The sequence below is a fragment of the Kryptolebias marmoratus genome, linkage group LG15 (assembly GCF_001649575.2).
Source record: "Kryptolebias marmoratus isolate JLee-2015 linkage group LG15, ASM164957v2, whole genome shotgun sequence".
Lineage (NCBI taxonomy): Eukaryota > Metazoa > Chordata > Actinopteri > Cyprinodontiformes > Rivulidae > Kryptolebias > Kryptolebias marmoratus.
In genome coordinates, this window is record NC_051444.1 from 27,777,858 (window position 1) to 27,795,377 (window position 17,520).

General features: G+C 44.9%; 1 protein-coding gene across 2 annotated transcripts in view; it reads right to left on the minus strand.

The window, feature by feature from the left end:
- The window catches only part of mpped2a (metallophosphoesterase domain containing 2a), a 72,761-nt gene extending 55,694 nt beyond the window's left edge, over window positions 1-17,067 (minus strand). The window contains exons 1-2 of one of the 2 annotated variants that reach the window (XM_017426720.3): window positions 17,030-17,067; window positions 14,726-15,016 (exon numbers count right to left, since the gene is read on the minus strand). In XM_017426720.3, the coding sequence (XP_017282209.1) occupies window positions 14,726-14,838 (113 nt within the window). In that variant the 5' untranslated portion in view covers window positions 14,839-15,016; window positions 17,030-17,067. Of the gene's footprint in view, window positions 1-14,725; window positions 15,017-15,681; window positions 15,959-17,029 lie in introns of those variants that run through there. The other variant, XM_037980026.1, reaches the window with a different exon arrangement.
- Window positions 17,068-17,520: the final 453 nt, after the last annotated feature.

Genomic DNA, 17,520 nt, shown 5'->3' on the forward strand with positions numbered 1-17,520 from the left:
ATAAAAAGGACAAACGGGGCACAGCCACTTCCACGCGCCTCCCGTCTGGTCTCTCTATCAGCTCGCTGCTGCGTTTGTAAAGCTTGTACAGTTTTAAACATGCGATTAGGTGCGCCCGGACCCGCCTCTTAGCCTTCCTTTAGTCTGTAAGCGTGCTTTCTAACAAAAAAAGAAGATTAAAAATTGCCTTGACACTTTGAACGAAGTTCAACAGATTTCAAGACCAATGAATGGACTCTTTATTTCCAAGAAAAAGTCTATTAAGCTGATTTCTCGCCAAAAAGGACAAGCAGGGAAAGATCGGAGAACCTTGAAAAATTCTACTCGCCATTTGTTGCCGCGACCGGGACGACTCCTTTCATTTAGCGACAACTATAAACGGCCCATACACGTGTTTATTCCTCACAGGGCTGTGATAATGTGTTTACAGTCTGTACCGGCGGGGTTAATAAGGTGGTCCCACTCGTCTCAGACATGTCCACTACAGGCGGATCGATGTCCCCCGTCCATTTTATACCAGTTGCCACCGTTGCAGAAAGACTAGCCCGACGCGTGTTAACGGACTTCTCCACAGCCACGTAAACCCTCCAGGGTCAGAGGAGAACCGAGGATCTAAAAACTAATCAACCAACATTCGTTATGTGACGAGGAGAACCATTCCTTGTATTTTCGCTGCCGCCGAGAAGACCAAACTCAAACCAAAACAGACATTTTCAGTCACCGCAAACGGGAGAAATTCACAAACATCATGCTGCAGAGTTTAGACGAAAGTGATAGATTTAATTTTTAAACCGATTCCTAATATGGACCAAACGCCAACATCTGGATGTGATTAATAAAGTCAAAATCACGCAGACTTTTGAGGACATTTTGTTTCAGCAGTCTTGGTCTGAAACAAGATCTGAGGACATCTCGACACAGCTGTTGGTGTCTGGGATCTGAGAATGATCCCCCCGCCTTATAACACAGCCGATACTTTTAGTTTTAAGCAATTTCACGTAGTTTTCCGAATCACTGCATTCAGCTACCACACCATCTCTCAGTCAGTAGTTTTAATACAAACTACATATATAATCTTTTAAAGAGTAATCTTAACATGTGACTTATAAAAAACTGAAGGCTTTTGCACAACAAACAAAGCAGCACATGTACCATAGTGTATGTATTTGTACCAAAGATTTGGGGTACAAGTAATTCAGTATGGCATGAAGTCAGTTTTGTTTGAAACTTGTACAAACGTTCACGTGCAGAGCTCTACGGTTTTTAAAGAAGGTGGCCCATGAAGCAACAGCATACCAAAAGAGGATGGAGAACACAGACAGAGCAGAGCTCGAGGATCCCCACAGGTCTGCCGTTTGGGAACATTACGGTTTCTGAGTCAACTACGGCGATGGCAGAGAAGGAGAAAATTGGTTGAACAACAGCTTTACGTTGGCATTAGGTAGGTAGGTGGCTCCATGTGGAAATTAATCATCCACTTGAAACAGAATTACCCAAATGGAAAAGTAACTGATGCAAAGAAAAAAAAGGGCAAACCTGCCTGCCTGTAGCATTCAACCAAACTCATAACAGACACCAGAGGTTTTCATAGCAGGAGACCTATTTTCCACACAACTAATACCGTCACGTCCCAAAGTTCACTCTCCTCAGTGTTTTAGCCAGCTTTAGACAAGCAGGTACAAGCTCCAGCTGTCCCAGACTTAACCAAAGCTTCTGCTGTATGTGTGCTTATATTCAATTCAAGGATACTTTATTAATCACCAAGGGAAATTAAATGTTGTAGCTCATAATCTTGGTTTCGTTAAAGAGCTGTTATAGATGCTGATGGCTGTGGGCAGGAAGGATCTCTCCTCCCGATGTGTCCTCGAAGAGCTCCACCGGGTGAGCCTCGCTGGCCTCCTGGGGAGCCATAACAGCTGAGCTCTGGAAGCTCAGGTCAGTCTTGAAGTCCTGGGCGATCTCCCGGACCAGGTGCTAGAAGGGCAGCTTCGGGATGAGCTGCTCGGTGGTACCGAGCCTGTAGCGGTGAGGCTTCTTCACTCCGCCGGTGATCGGGGCACTCCTGCGGGCGGCTTTGGTGGCGAGCTGCTTCCTGGGAGCTTGGTTCTGGCCATGACTGGACTTCAGGGTTCTTCACATTTAACACTTGTTGTCATGGTTAGGCATCGTAACAAAATGTCCAAAAGTAAAAAAGATTTCAGTAAAAATCCTTCCAGCTGCACAGCATCCAATACCAGAGGAAATAATGATTTCCAAAAAAAGTGATTTACAACAAGAAAAAAAAGAGGAATAACATTTTCAAAAGCAATATCTCAGAGTGAATGGAACAGAGCTACTCCAACATGCAGCCACCTCGAGCGCCGCAATTCTAGGATATTCATCTCTTTATTGCCTTTAATGTAACTGGACTGAAAACATACCCAACTTCAAAAGATTCGTACCAAACAGGGATTTCTGCGTACCGTTACAACTCTAATGTGCTGAAAAAAAGACTTGCTGAGTGAGTGGAAATATAACTCAAAGGCACGTCCACTTAATAATATAAATAAATAAACAAACCAAACATTAGGAGATGGTGAGAGCTTATTTATGTCGTGATAGCGTAGCTAAAAGCTTTTAATTGAAGTTCGAACTCTGTACTTTCACCCTGAGATTTTGAGTACTATGAACCACAAAAAAGGAGGGTTTCGGTACATGTTCCAGTTATTACCTCCCCCAAGGATAGCAAGGCCACCTGATTTTTATAACCTCATCCAACACAACATGTTTTGATAAATCTTTCAAAGACAAATCCAACGCAATTTGAATTTTTAAAATCGCTCCACTGGTTACCAACTTTTTGTCAAAAACGGATCATCAGAATGGGTCTAAATGAATCCAGTTCTTAAACAGGCAGCGACAGGAAGTCCTGAGTTTAACTTCCTGGATCTTCTGTTCTCACGCCGGGCCGAAGCTGAGGAATCGCTCTGATTGGCTGGAAACTTTCAGGTTATTCCCTCGCAGATAACACACGAGCAAAGCAGTCCAAAGTGCCAGCTCCCACTCGGCTCTTTGCTGACGTTTGTCATAAAATGTTTCATTTCATCTGAGCTGAGAAATGGATGAATGAATGAATGAATGAATGAATTAGCTCGATCACTGCCTGACCCAGTCAGCTATAGCGCCACCGTGCGTCGTTTATTTAAAGGATTAAGAACATAAAGAGGATGGACGGGTTGGGAGAGGACAGGTGGACTTGCTACCAAGGAGCATCTGTTTGTTTGTCTGTCTGAGAACAAGATTACTCTAAATGTTCGGAACAGAAATGACGTTTTCAGGAAACGTCAAACGTGGTACATGGATCCGGTCAAAGGTCAAAGGTCAAGGTCACAGGTGACCTTGCACTCTAACTGCAGCAGTGTAATGTAGGGATGTCAAACTGCACACCTTATGGGTGAAGGATGATGCCCATTGATTTCAAGGTCACAGGTGACTCCTTGGTTAAAACCGTGTCTGTGCTCCAGCAGGTGACCCTTTGTTACGGCTGCCAAGGAAGTTATGGTTTCAGTTGTGTTTATTATTATGCTTCTAGTTCTTTTTTTTTTTTTTATTTGTGCTTTCTTTACTCAGGTTAGCTTATTAACAAGACATAAAAACAAGGATCTTGTGCCTTGCTGTAAAGGTGAAATGGCATGATTTACATACTGTTTCTGACATAACAAACCCTGTTAATATTCGTTGCCGCTCCTGGTATTTGAGTGAGGAGATGTAATGCAACTGCAGCATAATTAGATGCAGATTTTCCTCCCGTTAGACAGCTTGTGTCAAACATTAAAAACACACGCAGTCGGTTTAAGATCAAGTCAGACTTAATCGGAGCAGAGCAGTACAAGTTGACCGAGGTTGACAATCAGACGATAAACGGGTGTAAATGCACATCTGTGCCTAATCATCCCTTCATCAGCGTAACGCAGCTCGACGGTTACGTGGCCGGCGCGCGGCAGCAACGGAAAAACTCAATCCCAAATGGAACCGGAGTCAAAACCAGTTCATCTTCCTCACAAAGGGCTCGTACTGTCTTTATTGCTCTTTCAGAAGAAACATCAAAACACAATGCTTCCCATTTCCTCCGTCTATAACCTCTGCATCGCCCCCACCACCACCACCACCCCCGCACCGCTCGCTCTTCCACGGCGCAATACCATTTCTCCGAGAGGCGCGCGGCGCGAGCGCCTCTCTTATCTTCTGCGTTTCAGCTGTCTGCGCTAATTCAATAAACTTCAGAGGAACAAAATGAACACAGGAATAACAGGGAGGGAGGGGGGTGCTGGGGAGAGAGAGAGAGTCAAAGGTGGGAGACTTGAACGAGCAAACAAGAAAACCCAACAGGAATCTGGGCCAAAGGGTACTGCAGAAATATATATATATATATTAAAAAGAAATCCACACAGGGAGGGAAAATTAAAAAGTAGCACATTTTAAATAAATTCACACCAGAATTGATTTTCAGGAGTGGTGAAAGATGGCCTTGTGCTTAGACGCCCTCCCTCCCAACCCCTCTCCACCGTGCTGTTCAGCTGGTGCGTGTCCTCCTCATCCCTCCCATAATGGCACAGTGCAGCGCACACAAAGGCTGCGTCGGAATATCAGCGCCGGAGGAACCTTCCGGCGCTGCGCTGGGAAATAAATTGCTTCTGTTAATGCCCCTTTCATTATGGCACAGCCCTTAATTGTGCTGCTGACAGTCTGCCTGGCTGCAGGGCTGATGGGGAGAGAGGATAAGGCCAAACCCCCCACCCCCCACCCCCCAAACAACCGGCAGAACGCAGGAAGAAAAAAGGAGGCGGAGGGGCGGGGTGGTTCACCTGGAGTGAGCGGGACTCTACGTGCGCCAGTCAGCGCTGCTGTCACTTTCATTTAGCAGCAGATGCGGTTGATAAGACGTTATATATTTAAAAAAAAAAAAAAAAAAGTTTGAATAGGATTTTTTTTCCTTAACCAAATCCACCAATGATTTAAAATGAAACGCCTAATATCACTTAGCCGTGGCAGCCATGTTGAACTGTGCCGCCTCTAAAAGTTAACGAGCTGTAGACGTCCATCCAGCTGTTTTTTCCTGAAAGTTTCATTAAAAACCGTCCACCGGTTCATAAGATATTTTGCTAACAGACGAGAGTTGACTCCAAATACTTGGTGGCGAAATTGTGAACACAGATCTTGTGTTAGCGCTCAGTGTCAGCTACACCCACGCCACATTGTAGGTCAATACCTGTAAAACTGAGTTAGAGACATAATTGTGTTTTTTAAGTTTAATTGGCTGTGGCGGCCATGTTCATCCAGTGATTACTCCCTGAAAGTTTGATTAAAATTTCTGGTGTAGTTCATGAAATATTTTGCAAACGAACAAACACACGTAGACAGCGGGTGCTAACAATTTCCAAGCGAGTGGCCTTGCCTTCAAAAACTTTTAGTAAACATTTGAGGCTTTTTAAGGAACAGGCTAAATGCAGTAAAATATATTTCTGAAATTTCTACAGCACAACAAATTTTAGAATAAACAAAACCTGATTCTTTATTCCTGATTATGTTTGAGAAGTTTCAGTCAAGAAGGTGAAATTTACCTCCAAGGAAAAGAGCGCACAAATGGAAGAGAGCATCTATGGTAAAAAAAAAAAAAGGGAAATAAGTTGTGAGTAAAGCCAAACTCAGCATACTTTAAACTGCATCGATAAGACTTGTCATCTTGAGAAGCTGCAGGCTCACAGTGCTGTTCTTCCATTTCATGGCAGACAGGAAGTGACATCATCAGGAAATGGTGCCCTGCCACGTCAGGTTTGAAGGGCTTTAGGAGCCAAAATTGCAAAAAAAATCAGAAGAATTAAATCTTTAAAAGAAAGAAAAACAAAACAAAGCCAGATCTGTCCAACGTCAGCCATGACTTAACCTCGCCCCGCCCCGCCCTGCCCCACCCCACACCGTCACCATCAACATCAACTCCAGCGCCGTGATCCTGCCAGGCACCAGCAGCGGGTCAGGGGTGGAGGGGGGAACTTAATCAAGGGTTTTCGTGTTACAGAAAACCCCTGGGCCCACGCTGACACGCTGACAAGCAGCGGCAGGCCGACGGAGAACAAACGGCACCAAACGGGACCGGATATTGGTTCTGAAGAGAGCTAAAGCTGGACGGGAAAGACGTGGTCGCATAACAAACCACGAAAAAATTACTTTATACAACTTTGATTTCCTAAGCCTGCATTTCCAGACTACTTCTAGACAAATGCTTTACAAGTAACCTGAAAACAATGCATTAAATACTCCTGGTTTGAGAAATAAATTTACAAAAAAAGAGAAACGTACCATAACGCTAAACTCAAAGTGAGTTTTTGGTCCAATAGTACTGCAAGTATTGCTGGAAGCTTCTGTTTATTTCACTGAATGATACGTTTTATGATGTAATCACATTTTTTTAATCTAATAAGTGTCTTGCAATACTGTGGAGTAAGAAGATTTGAACAATTCAGCAGTGAAATAAACAGATTTCTTCAGCATTAACAAATCTGAACTGAAAATACAGCAACACGTTTCAGTTCAGAACAATCAAAAACTTTATTAGGGTCTTTAAGTCATTTATCAACTAAAACAACATACCTGTTCAGTTTTAAATCCAAGTACCTTATATGTGGTTCTTATTTTATAAAAGAACAGCTTTTTTATAAAGTGAAAGTGCTTCAAAGATAAGCTGAAAAATCAAACTTATAGGTTACAGTACATAAAATATAGCATAAAATGACTAATTGTGTCCTATTTGACTAGGAGGAGGACGCTGAAGTCTTTTCTACCTGCTGTTTTGTTGACGATGACTTTTTTCCTCACCGGAAGTTCAGCTGAACGGGCACAACCATGTTCTAGTCAAGGTTTAGTCATTTCTACAACAGAACATCTCATCCTACATAAACTGCTTTCAAATAAACGCGTTAGGCTAACGTCGCTCGCGTCCAGATTTTGCTCGATCACATCTTTGTATTGACAAATTCAGCGACACTTTGGGTTGAAATAAATTCCATTTTTTAAACACGCAAATCTGTGACTTTCGTCCTCTCTCTTTAAAACACATAAATAATTGGTTCCTATATTAATTTGTGCCCATTTCATGTGCTCATTTGTATACCTGTAAAATACTTAGGATTTACTCATCAGCTTTAGTCCATTTTTACTGGGTTCATCAGGTTAAAACTGGATGGAAACAGAGTCTTTATTAGGCAGCTGCAGCTCAGGAGCTAAAGTCACGAACCAATCAGAAAAGTCCATTTATCAGTTTCAAAGACCCACTCTTCCAGCAATCCACTGAGTCAAGAAAAGCTGTAAAAACCCCACTGGCTTTGAGTAGTCAACAAGTCCGGAAAATAAAACACAATAAAGAAAGCAGCTTATTTAGTACTTTTGCGACAAAAAAAATGTGACAAAATTCCCTGTTATTCTAGCCTTTTTGAATCAATAAACAAATCGGAGACACACAGGGGGTAAAAACCCCTCGAGGCCCGAGGTCAGGCTGGCGACAAATCCGAACCACGTGTTCCTAAAAGAAAACATGAAGGTGAGGAAGCAGCGGGGAACCCTGTTCTGAAAGACCCAAATGTGTAAAAGGTTACGGGACAAAAATCAGAAACATATTTCAGTTCCTGCAATTGGGTTGTCAGATTTCACTTCAACACGTTGTTTTTCTTTTAAATCCTTCAACGATGAGCTAAAACAGACACTGGATAGAATTTCGATATCTATAACGTGGACGTGTACAGGGTCGGACTTAAATACTTTCAACAGGTAAATTAGAAGCAAAAAAAAAAGGTAAATTTCAAAACGTTTCTGTCTTGTTGGAGTTTCTGTGTAGAGCTTTGCGTTGTGACGCAAAAACTCCGGTAAACTCCAGTGAGTTTACGGGAACATAATGTGAAATTACTGCCCTGTGGTTCACTATCCTCAGCATTCAAATTCATCCTCAAAATTTCTTTTTTTTTTCCCCATTTCAAAAGAAAAATAAAAAAGAAGAAGAAGAAAATGATGCCGGTATGTGCTTCATTTGGTGTGTTTGTCATGAGATCAGAATGTTCATTTAAGGAAAAAGTTAAGGAAAATTATAGGAACAAAAAGACCACTGACTTTATTTACATTTTACACAACATCCCAACTTTTTTCAGAGATGGGGTTGTGGTTTGACAAACTGGGGCCCTGTTTACTCGTGACCGATCTCCTGGAAATGTTAAAAATTTTGAAATTGGAAAAGAGTTGCACCTTTTTCTGCTGTGCTCGTTGAATCAGTAGTTTCCACACCAGGCCACCAGGTGGCGCTTACACACTCACGTGACCAGACACTACAGCCTCTCCAGCATGGAAGCAGTTCCATCCAAAGCGGTGAAACACATGAAGATTTGGACTTACAGTGAGGTGGGGTTGAAAGGGGTGAGCAGCATAAACAGCTCTGTTTGTTTACTCGTGCATGTGCAGAACAGCTATTAACTGCGGTCGTCTGCGGTGCTCATATGTTGAGGCTTCCTTTGAAATGGGAATGGGAGGGGCTCCACCCTGAGACCTGGGCTCAGAAAGCACCCGTTTCAGAGGGTACGAGCTCTGTTGTCATGTACGCGAACGGCTGAACCGCAGAAGAAATCCTACGGATCGACACAGAAACGGAGTAGTGTAAAGTGTCAGAGAATTGGGTCGCTGTTGTTGTGTACACGGACGGCTGTACTGCAGCATAAATGTCACGGTTTTGCTGAAAAGCAGCTTTGTGTTGACAGCCAGCAGGTACAGTATTCACCTTTGGCAGAGGTCTTGAGGTGGTACTTTCGCCGACGCGCCACCCTCGGCTCCCTTCCGGTCCTTTAACCCCAGGGGAGGGAGAACTCCGAAAATTTACCCTTTAAGGCTGACGCTACAAAAGTGCTGCAGTTTAGCTACTTATTCTAATAAGGCAGAGAATTAGTACAAGGACTTATGTAGACAACAGCTTATGGATGAAGTGGAAGAAGCTAAGGAAACGTTGATTCATATAAACCTTAGGCTCCGCCCCTTACAGAGGGCAGGCTCAGCCTCACGTGTGATCAGTAACTATGTGAAGCCAAAACTGGCTTTATTTGGATCAAACAAGTGATTCTGTGGGTGTAATGTAACCTTTGCATGTAAGCATATGGTGCTAAAGCAGAAGATAGCTTTCAATATGGCAAAAAGCTTCAGACAGCCATAAATAGCCTTGATTTATCCATCTTTAACACTTAATTTTACTTTAGGACATATCTAACAGTGCTTTTAGAAAGTTCCTGTCTGTACGAAGATTTAAGTGTGTGACCATTATAACAGAGATGATCAGTTTAAGCCGTACTGACAATCAAGGTTTATAGCGACGCAAGATCATTGGGAAACGTTCAAATGTCTTCTCTTATTGTGGTAGCGTTGGTCGATTTTAGCTGGCGTCAGTGCTGGGGAATCTTGGGACTTGTTCTGATGCTGTGCAGTAATACAGACACTGTGACACCATGTGACAGGCTCCAGAGTGTAAAGTTGTAAAGCATAGGTAAAAAAACCCAACTTGGACCCTCATTGTTGGCCCGATGCCAGATTAAACAGAAGATGTCCACGTTCCCATCTGAAAGTCGCTCGTTTTTAGGAGTTACATTGCTAATTATTTGTGCACGTAAATGTTCAAAGCTGGCGCCGGGCGCGAGGACGGGGTTTGACTTCTTCATGCACAATGTGATACAAGTGGAGCAGCAACCTTTCCTGGAGTGGGAGAGATGACGCTTTCTGGTTACATGAGTAAAAAAAAGCTCCAAATGAATTATTTAAATCTGTGCTACATGGTTCTTTTTTTTATTTTTATTTTTGCCAACCTCATGTTAGCAGTTTGGAAGGATGGGGTCCTAACCTGCAACCTTCCTGAGTGAAGAAGCACCACGGCTCTCTGTGGATCGCCCATGACTCGCGCTTACATCACAGAGAACAAACACGAACCCTGGTGGGACTTGAACCGACAGCCTTTGAATCGATTCTTTCCTTGTCCTAACACGAGTTCAGCGTGCCGTTTGCTGCACCGCAGAGCGTGCGCGCGCCGCAATGACAACGCTCCGCTCAAATTATCCTCGGAAGGCCTCCTGCCACACTCCCCGACATGCCGAGCACCCTTCCCCTCCTTCTAATATCTCCCCCCCGACTCATTTATTAGGAGCAAAAAGGAGGGCTTCATTCCTCTATGAGCTCCTCTCACCGTGACGAAAACACTTGGAAAACAATCCCCCTACGCCACATTTAAACTCCCGAGAAAAGAACGCACGGCCCACAGAAAACTACCCTCCAGGAGCTGGTTCATAAAAACGCCGGATGAAGTTGAAATTATTTGGACGCCGACCGCGTCATCAGGATGTGATTAATGCATTCAGGCTCCACATTTATTCGGATGGTGGTAGTAATTAACCAGGCGTCGTTACGAGAGGCGGTTGTGTTGTGTCTTCACATTAAGAAGACGTGATGAGCTTAGGAAAATACTATTAACAATAATCATGTCTGAGAAATCTAAAAAATGGAAAGGAAAACAATTTGACAACCATGTTCTCAGTACATTTTAGTACTCTGGGTTTCTAGTTTTTGCAAGTGACACCTCTATAAAATAATATATATATATATAAAAACATGTTGGTTATTTGGGCTGTAGCTATAGAAAACACAAACTTATCTTCATCTGCAGTAATTATTCTAAATATTAAAAAAAAAAACAGCATCTTAAATTAGCAGTACTTTGTGCAAAAAGATCAGTTTATTCCTTTATTCCTAGAAAACTAGGCTATGTGGCAACAACCAAGCAAAACATTATAATGTACAGATTTCTTTCTCTTTTTTAAGTTTTACTAACAAAAAATAACCCAAGTCTTACAAACCTAGTACAGCACATTAGCCTCCATTGATAATTCAGCAGCTCTGTTGGACCACACGGTGCACAATTTATCTCGAAATTACAGAAATTACCACTAAAAGGTGTTCGTATTCTGTAGTTTAATACAACCCCCGAGTAAAGGAGCGATGGCACCTGTGGTTTAAATCAACCACAAAACACCCCTGTGTAATCTAATCTGCCTCACTTCATTAATTCTACCGTGTTAAACGTTTGGATCGGCTTTCTAAAACGCCTACAATTTTTTCCCGAACCGAAACAAAGTCATCCGTTCGCTGAAAACCTGCGGACAGCTCAGCCGGCACCGTTGGAAATCTGAAAGAAGATCCAACGGTTGTTCCTTCCAATTTCTAAAAAAAGTTGGAAGGAACCACCCCCCAAAAAAAACAAACAAAATTGAGACAAAAGAGAAAAAATGAAATCAGATTATTTGAAGATGAATAGCAGGCTGTTGAAGATTGTAATGGGCTGTTTGAAAACCGACTCGTTTAAATAATTAAAGAAAGAAAAAAACACACACACACACACAACAGGCTAATTGACCATGAAAATAATCATTAGCTGCACTTCTACTAGGATTCAATTCCACAGGGAAATTCTTTTCCAACGCTTGAGAACGAAGCTGAAAGGAATTACATGCTTAGTTCAAATGTTTATATGAAAATATTGTAAGCGGCGTTCCCAGCCAACCCCTTTTTGCTGTTCAGGAACAAGATTCGGAAACACTAAAAGGCTTTTTTTTTTAAATTATTATTCAAGATGACTTTTGTGCGTTCAGTCTTGGCCAAAATCCTGCTCGGTTGTCGTGAAAGAGCCCCCCGACTGGAAGCATGTGCTCCCGAGTTGCTGAGCGTTTCATTTCGCGAGAAGACGACGAGGGGAGAGGGGGGCAGAAGAGGGGGGCAAAAACACAGACGGCGCATGAAAAAATAAACCAAGGCTGGACGGAGGCTGCCGCTCACTTACAGCCACGGACAGAGACGTCCTGCGCTTGTAAGAAAACCCGCTCTGACTTCAGGGTCACGTTCCAAAGAAAAAAAAAAAAAAAAAGACCTTGTAACTGCCACTGTATGTGTGTGTGTGTGTGTGTGTGTGTGTGTGAGCTTTACATGCATGTTTACATTTCTGGTTCACAGAGCCATACCTTGCTGTGCCCCTCCGGACAAATCTCAATATTCTGTCCAGGAGAGAGACGGGGGGACATTAGAGCTGGGATTAGATTTCAAAAAGCAGGCAAGCAGCCTCGGGTCTTTTATTTGCTGTCAGACACGCTGCGTTTTTATTTCTATCCAAAATGCTGCAAATGCAAGCTGGATCATTATCTCCGAAATCTAAACAAGCCTTTACTTTCCTTGAACAGAGCTCTTATTATATAAACTCTTAAATATAGTGTGTGAGGGGGGGATGGGCTCAGAGAAGTGTCTGTGTGTGTGCGTGTATGTGTGTGTGTCATCACAAGGCTCCTAGTTTGAGTTTAAGAATGACAGGGTAAAACACTGCAGGCTCTGTGGAACCCAGGAAACGGCCTAATATATTTATCCAAACACATATCTGCTGAGGCCCCTCAGCTTCAAAACATCCCCCTCTCCGCAGCGGCTTCACCTCCGAAAAACCCACCACCACTTCGAAAGGGGGAAAAAATATACACAACTGCACAAAAACAGGAAGAAATGGATTCCAAGTTGATCAGCTGCGACAGGTTTGAGGAAAGCGTGTTTCTGCGCACCGCTCGCTCCTTCGTGGTTTTATTACACCAACTACTGCTGATTTGATGTTTAAATACATCCCCTTTTATTAAAGCACCTAATAACCACTCGTTTACGGCTCAAACCCGAAGGCAGCACCGTCCGCAGTCCGCTTTTATTTGTTGCCGTCTGCAATAAAACCAAACCGTCTCCAGATGACGCTGCGCTTTGAGAATCAAATGTTTTCCGGATGGTAGAAAAAAACCACACTGACCCGTTTTTTCTTTTCTTTTTTTCTTTCCCCCACCACGACTCTGCTTGTTTCTGTGTTTTTCTCCAAAGAGGCTTTTCTGCCAGATATGTCAGCCAAAGACGTACGAAAAAAAAAAAAAATACACATCCAGAGCTGAGTAGTGAAAATTTCAGCATAGATGGATTTCCTTCGTCAAAAAAGAAGCTGAGGGTGTTCAGGTTAATCCTGTGCTTTTGGCCCTTGTTGTTGCCCCCCCCCCCGACAGAACACAAACTGAGAGGTTATTCTGTCTCATTTCCCTGACACTCGCAGCACTGGCACCACCGTTTGCAGCAGAGGACTCCCCCAAAACAACAAGAGGCACGGCTGTGAACTCTTCCAACGCCGGGAGGACGGTAAGAGCCCAACGTGGCTGCTTGCATAACTCCATCTCCCTAAAAAAATCTTGTTTATAAAGGACAGACAGAACTGTGGGAACCTCTGCGTTGAAGAACGCCAAAAACCTAAATAAATAAACGCAAAGATGAAACTCGCGCCGCAGGTTGATTCGTCAGAGTTGACCTCCAACTCCAGTTGACTCCAAGGCTGTCTAAGAACAGTGTTTACGTATCTTTATTATCCGAGTCTGCAGTGCTTCTAACTTAGTTCCGCTTGGTGCCTCTTCCTGCATCCTGAACGCACATGCAGTCAAACTGAAAGCTTCCCACAGGCTCACACACATCAACTAACATCAATGCAAAACAAACCTCCACTCCCCATTTCGTCTAGTTTTCTGTCGTTAGAAGGCACATTTATCTTTAATGTCAGCATGATCACAGGTTGCCAAATCATGTACGTTTGACTGTGATTTGCAAGAAGAAGTCACACTTTGTGAAAACGACAATTTTGCTCTTAAGGCTGCAAACCACAGAGCCCCTTTTCGTCACGACTTCCGCCATTTTTACATCTCTCTGATGCCTCTGCATTACCGGACTTTTTAATGAGAAGTGTCAAGCTGCTCTAAAACAAATGAAACTTGACACGCTGTATTTCATTATCTGGCCCGGGCGTTGTTTTATTTTTTTTCTTCTTCATTTAAATCATCCTTAAGCGTCGCCTCGGTGATACAGATAATTAAAGAGAAACGGCGCGGGGGGCGTGGGGGGGAGCTCCCAGTTTAACCCAGTGTGGTGAATGAAAACAAAACAAAACAAAAACCATCTCAAGCCTGCTCAAATAACTTCAAACTGTACGAGGACACGCAGTGAGCCGCGGCTCCGTGGTAATAAAAACATGATGATGAGCGAGGGCCGACGGGTCGCGGCGCCCTGACCTACTAATGAGAGGCCGAGCGTAGCCGCGTCCGACGAGAGCAACGCTCTGTAACTGCTCTGATAAATGAATAAATAGACGGCTGTAATGCAGCGGGCTACGTCTCAATAACAACCTGGGGTGAAGGTAACGGCACACAGACACATGACAGGAAGACAGGGAGAAAAAAATAAAATAAAAAAGTCAGAAAAGCTTTGGCTCATATCTGTGTAAACCACTCGCTTTTATCTCCCATATAATACCCTTGAATGTTCGAGCGTTTCGTACGGCTTTAAAGCCTCTGCTTCTTGTCGAACTTCGTCTTTTTTGTACGGATTTTACACCCGAGTCTGTTAAATCAAAGGACACATAATTTCATCAACAGAGTCCTAAATCAGCCTGCTTCTACCTCAGCATGTCAACAAATCAGTGATTTTTTTTTTAAACTGTTGGGCCAGCAAAAGTTCAGAAGTTTTGAAAAGTTGGTGCGAAACGTGTCAGACAGCAGAGTCCAGACGTACGAAACGCATTTACTGAGCAGGAAGCCGGCGCTGCGGGTGTGTGTGCGTGTGCTCTTACATGTGGACGTGTGGAGGTTGGAAGCGGCTCTGGTTGATGTTGTAGTGCGTGAAGGCCTGCGTGGGGTTGGAGCTGTACTCGTCCACCGTGATGGTCACTTTGCCATGAGCCATCCTTCCGCCGTTTGGACATGAGACGCCGTTCGTTCACCGGGATTCAGCAGCGAGCCGTGCGGCGGTCATCCTTCAGAGCCGCTCAAGAAGCCCAGGAATTGTCCCAGCAGAAGCAGCAGCGATGGCGGCGACGGCAGCAGCTTCCCAGCCCACCGGTTCCACCACGACGTGCTGCAGTCTGCACCGACACACACACACACACACATCAGCTGCTGCACACAAGGTATGAAACTCATTCTGAATGCACCGTCATTAAAAACAATGGAACAAAAAGGTGCCTAAAGCTGACGGTTTACACACAGACGTATAAAAATAACATGGAAAAGGAAAAAAAAGTTGCATGCTGAGTATCAGCTGCATTGCATAAAAGTTCATTGCTTTTCTCAGGTCACACTCTGACTTTGGTCAAAATCTTCAAACAGCTTTGACATTTTTAGTCGTAAAACGTTTGAAAATAAATTAAAACGTGGGACGTCAAACCCTGGAGCCCGCACAGGCAGGAGGAGCATCTCTGGAGATCTGCTCCGAGAAAAAAACCTGTTGGTTCTGATGCAAAAAGTAACACATCCAAGCCCATCAAACTGCTGGGATCTCTCAGGCGCCCGATTGTCAAATTAAAACAAATCCTAAAAAACAAAGAAAAAAATCTCTGCCAGTCATGACTTGGAGCCAAGTCTCCAACGAGACATGGAAGAATCGCCTCAGAGGGCACCAGGTCCGCTTAAAATAAACCGAAAAACACCGTCGTTGTCTTCCTCCAGGCCCGATGCTCCAATTCTCAAAAATTACAGAGGAGCATCCGAGCGGTTAAGCTCGAGCCGGGGGGGGGGGTTGATCGCTCACCTGGCTTCCCTGCTCATCTCCCTGCACCTCCTTCGTTCTCTGACCCGCCTCACCGTCAGGAAGAGTGTCTGCTGTGGGCTTGACGGGCGTTTTATACCAGACGCTCCTGATGCGACCACACACCAGAGAGGAAATAATTATATTTATGTGCAGTGCCCTGAACTTAACAAGCCTGTCTCCTTTAAAGGAAACCCGACAGCAGCACCGTTCACCTGGCAGTCAGCTCGTGCACTGATCAGCCCAGAAGGAAGAAAACGAGGCGCTTTTGAACACGGGAAAGCAAAAACAATCCCAGTTCCACCTCAGAACTGTCCTCTTTTTTTCCACCAAAAAGCAACACATTGATTTATGTTTTCTGGGTCAGCTGGATGCTTGCTGTTCATGTCAGTCAGCAGGGTTTATCTGAGAAGACAACAAAGTGTGGGGACCAAATTCAGATTTATATAATAATAATAACAACAACACGAGGCAGAGTCTAAGCAGCTCTGCATTGGAAATAAAGCATTTACAATTAAAAAAAAAAAAGCTGAATTACTGTAATGAATCCTTGCAGGAGAATGCATATCTCCCTTTAATCATGAACCTGCACATAAAAGCAGCCGGCTCGCTCACAAACAGAGCCCGAAAACCCCAGCTGCTCGTTAATTGACGCTTTCGGTGCAGATGTAAAGGTGTAGGGCTGAATGAGTGGTCAGTAGTTTGCAGCATGCCTCGCGCTCTGCTCGGCGCGTGCCGCTGCCTGCATGTGTGTGTGTGTGCGCGCGCGCGTCGGGGCTGCTGAAACTCTGCCTGTCTGTCTCTGCCTTATGGCTACAGTAGCAGCGACTAGCTCTCTAGCTTAGCCTGCTAAACCTGCGATACATTTTTTTTATTATTATTATGCCGAGCTGCTTCTCCGTACCCAACACACACACACACGCAGTCAGGCGAGCGTACGGAGCGCCTGGTAGCTAACTTCACCAGAACAAACGAGTCCAGTAAAGCAGCGGAGAGAAGCAGGGGGGAGGAGAGGCGGATAAATTGACCCTTTCTCACGCCGTGCGCACACGCGACGTGTGCCGCGAGCTGTAACCGTGCCGCTCGCAGCCACAGAAAAGAAAGGGTCTGTTCAATCCTGACCTCCGCTCCGTAATACGCCGGGGAGGAGGAGGAGGAAGGGGGGAGAGCAAAAGGAGCCAGAGGCGGTCGGTGTCACGGCACTGCCGCGGTAACCTCTTGCTCTTCCTCGGAAATGACAAGCCACCTTTTAACTGACGGCTTTGTGTCAGGAATTTCTTTTTTTTTCCTCCACCCGCCTCGTCTCCCCTCCCTCCCCGTTTCCCAAAGCAAAGCGGAAAGGTTGCTGTACCTTCGTTGTGTAGGTTTTTTTTCCTGCAGGGTGGGGGGCAGCGGCGGCAGACAGAGCGGGGTGATTCGGAAAAAGGTCCGGGGCGGTGCGGTAATCTGGGCGGGCAGGGCAGAACCTTCGACCCGGCGGGACCTCTCGGCTGGCTCCTGCGGGAGAGAAAACCAGACAAGGAGGGAGGAGAGCGAGCGGCAGGGAGCCGGAGAGCAGGGCGAGAGACACCGACGGACAAGCGGGGAGAGAGGGAGCAGCCTCGGTCTGTCGGAGGGGGAGCCGGAGTGCAGTGAATCGGAGCTGCCACTGGGGTCAGAGAGCAGAGAGAGGAGCAGGAGCGAGCACAACCCCCTCACCAACCTCGCCGTGCGCGCGCCCTACCGGCGGGCACACGCGCGGCGAGGCGCGAGCGGGAGGACAGAGGAATGGGGGAGGAGGAGGAGGAGGAGGAGGGCGCTCGCGCAGTCCAGTCCCGCGCTGCCTTCTGTGCTGCGTTCACT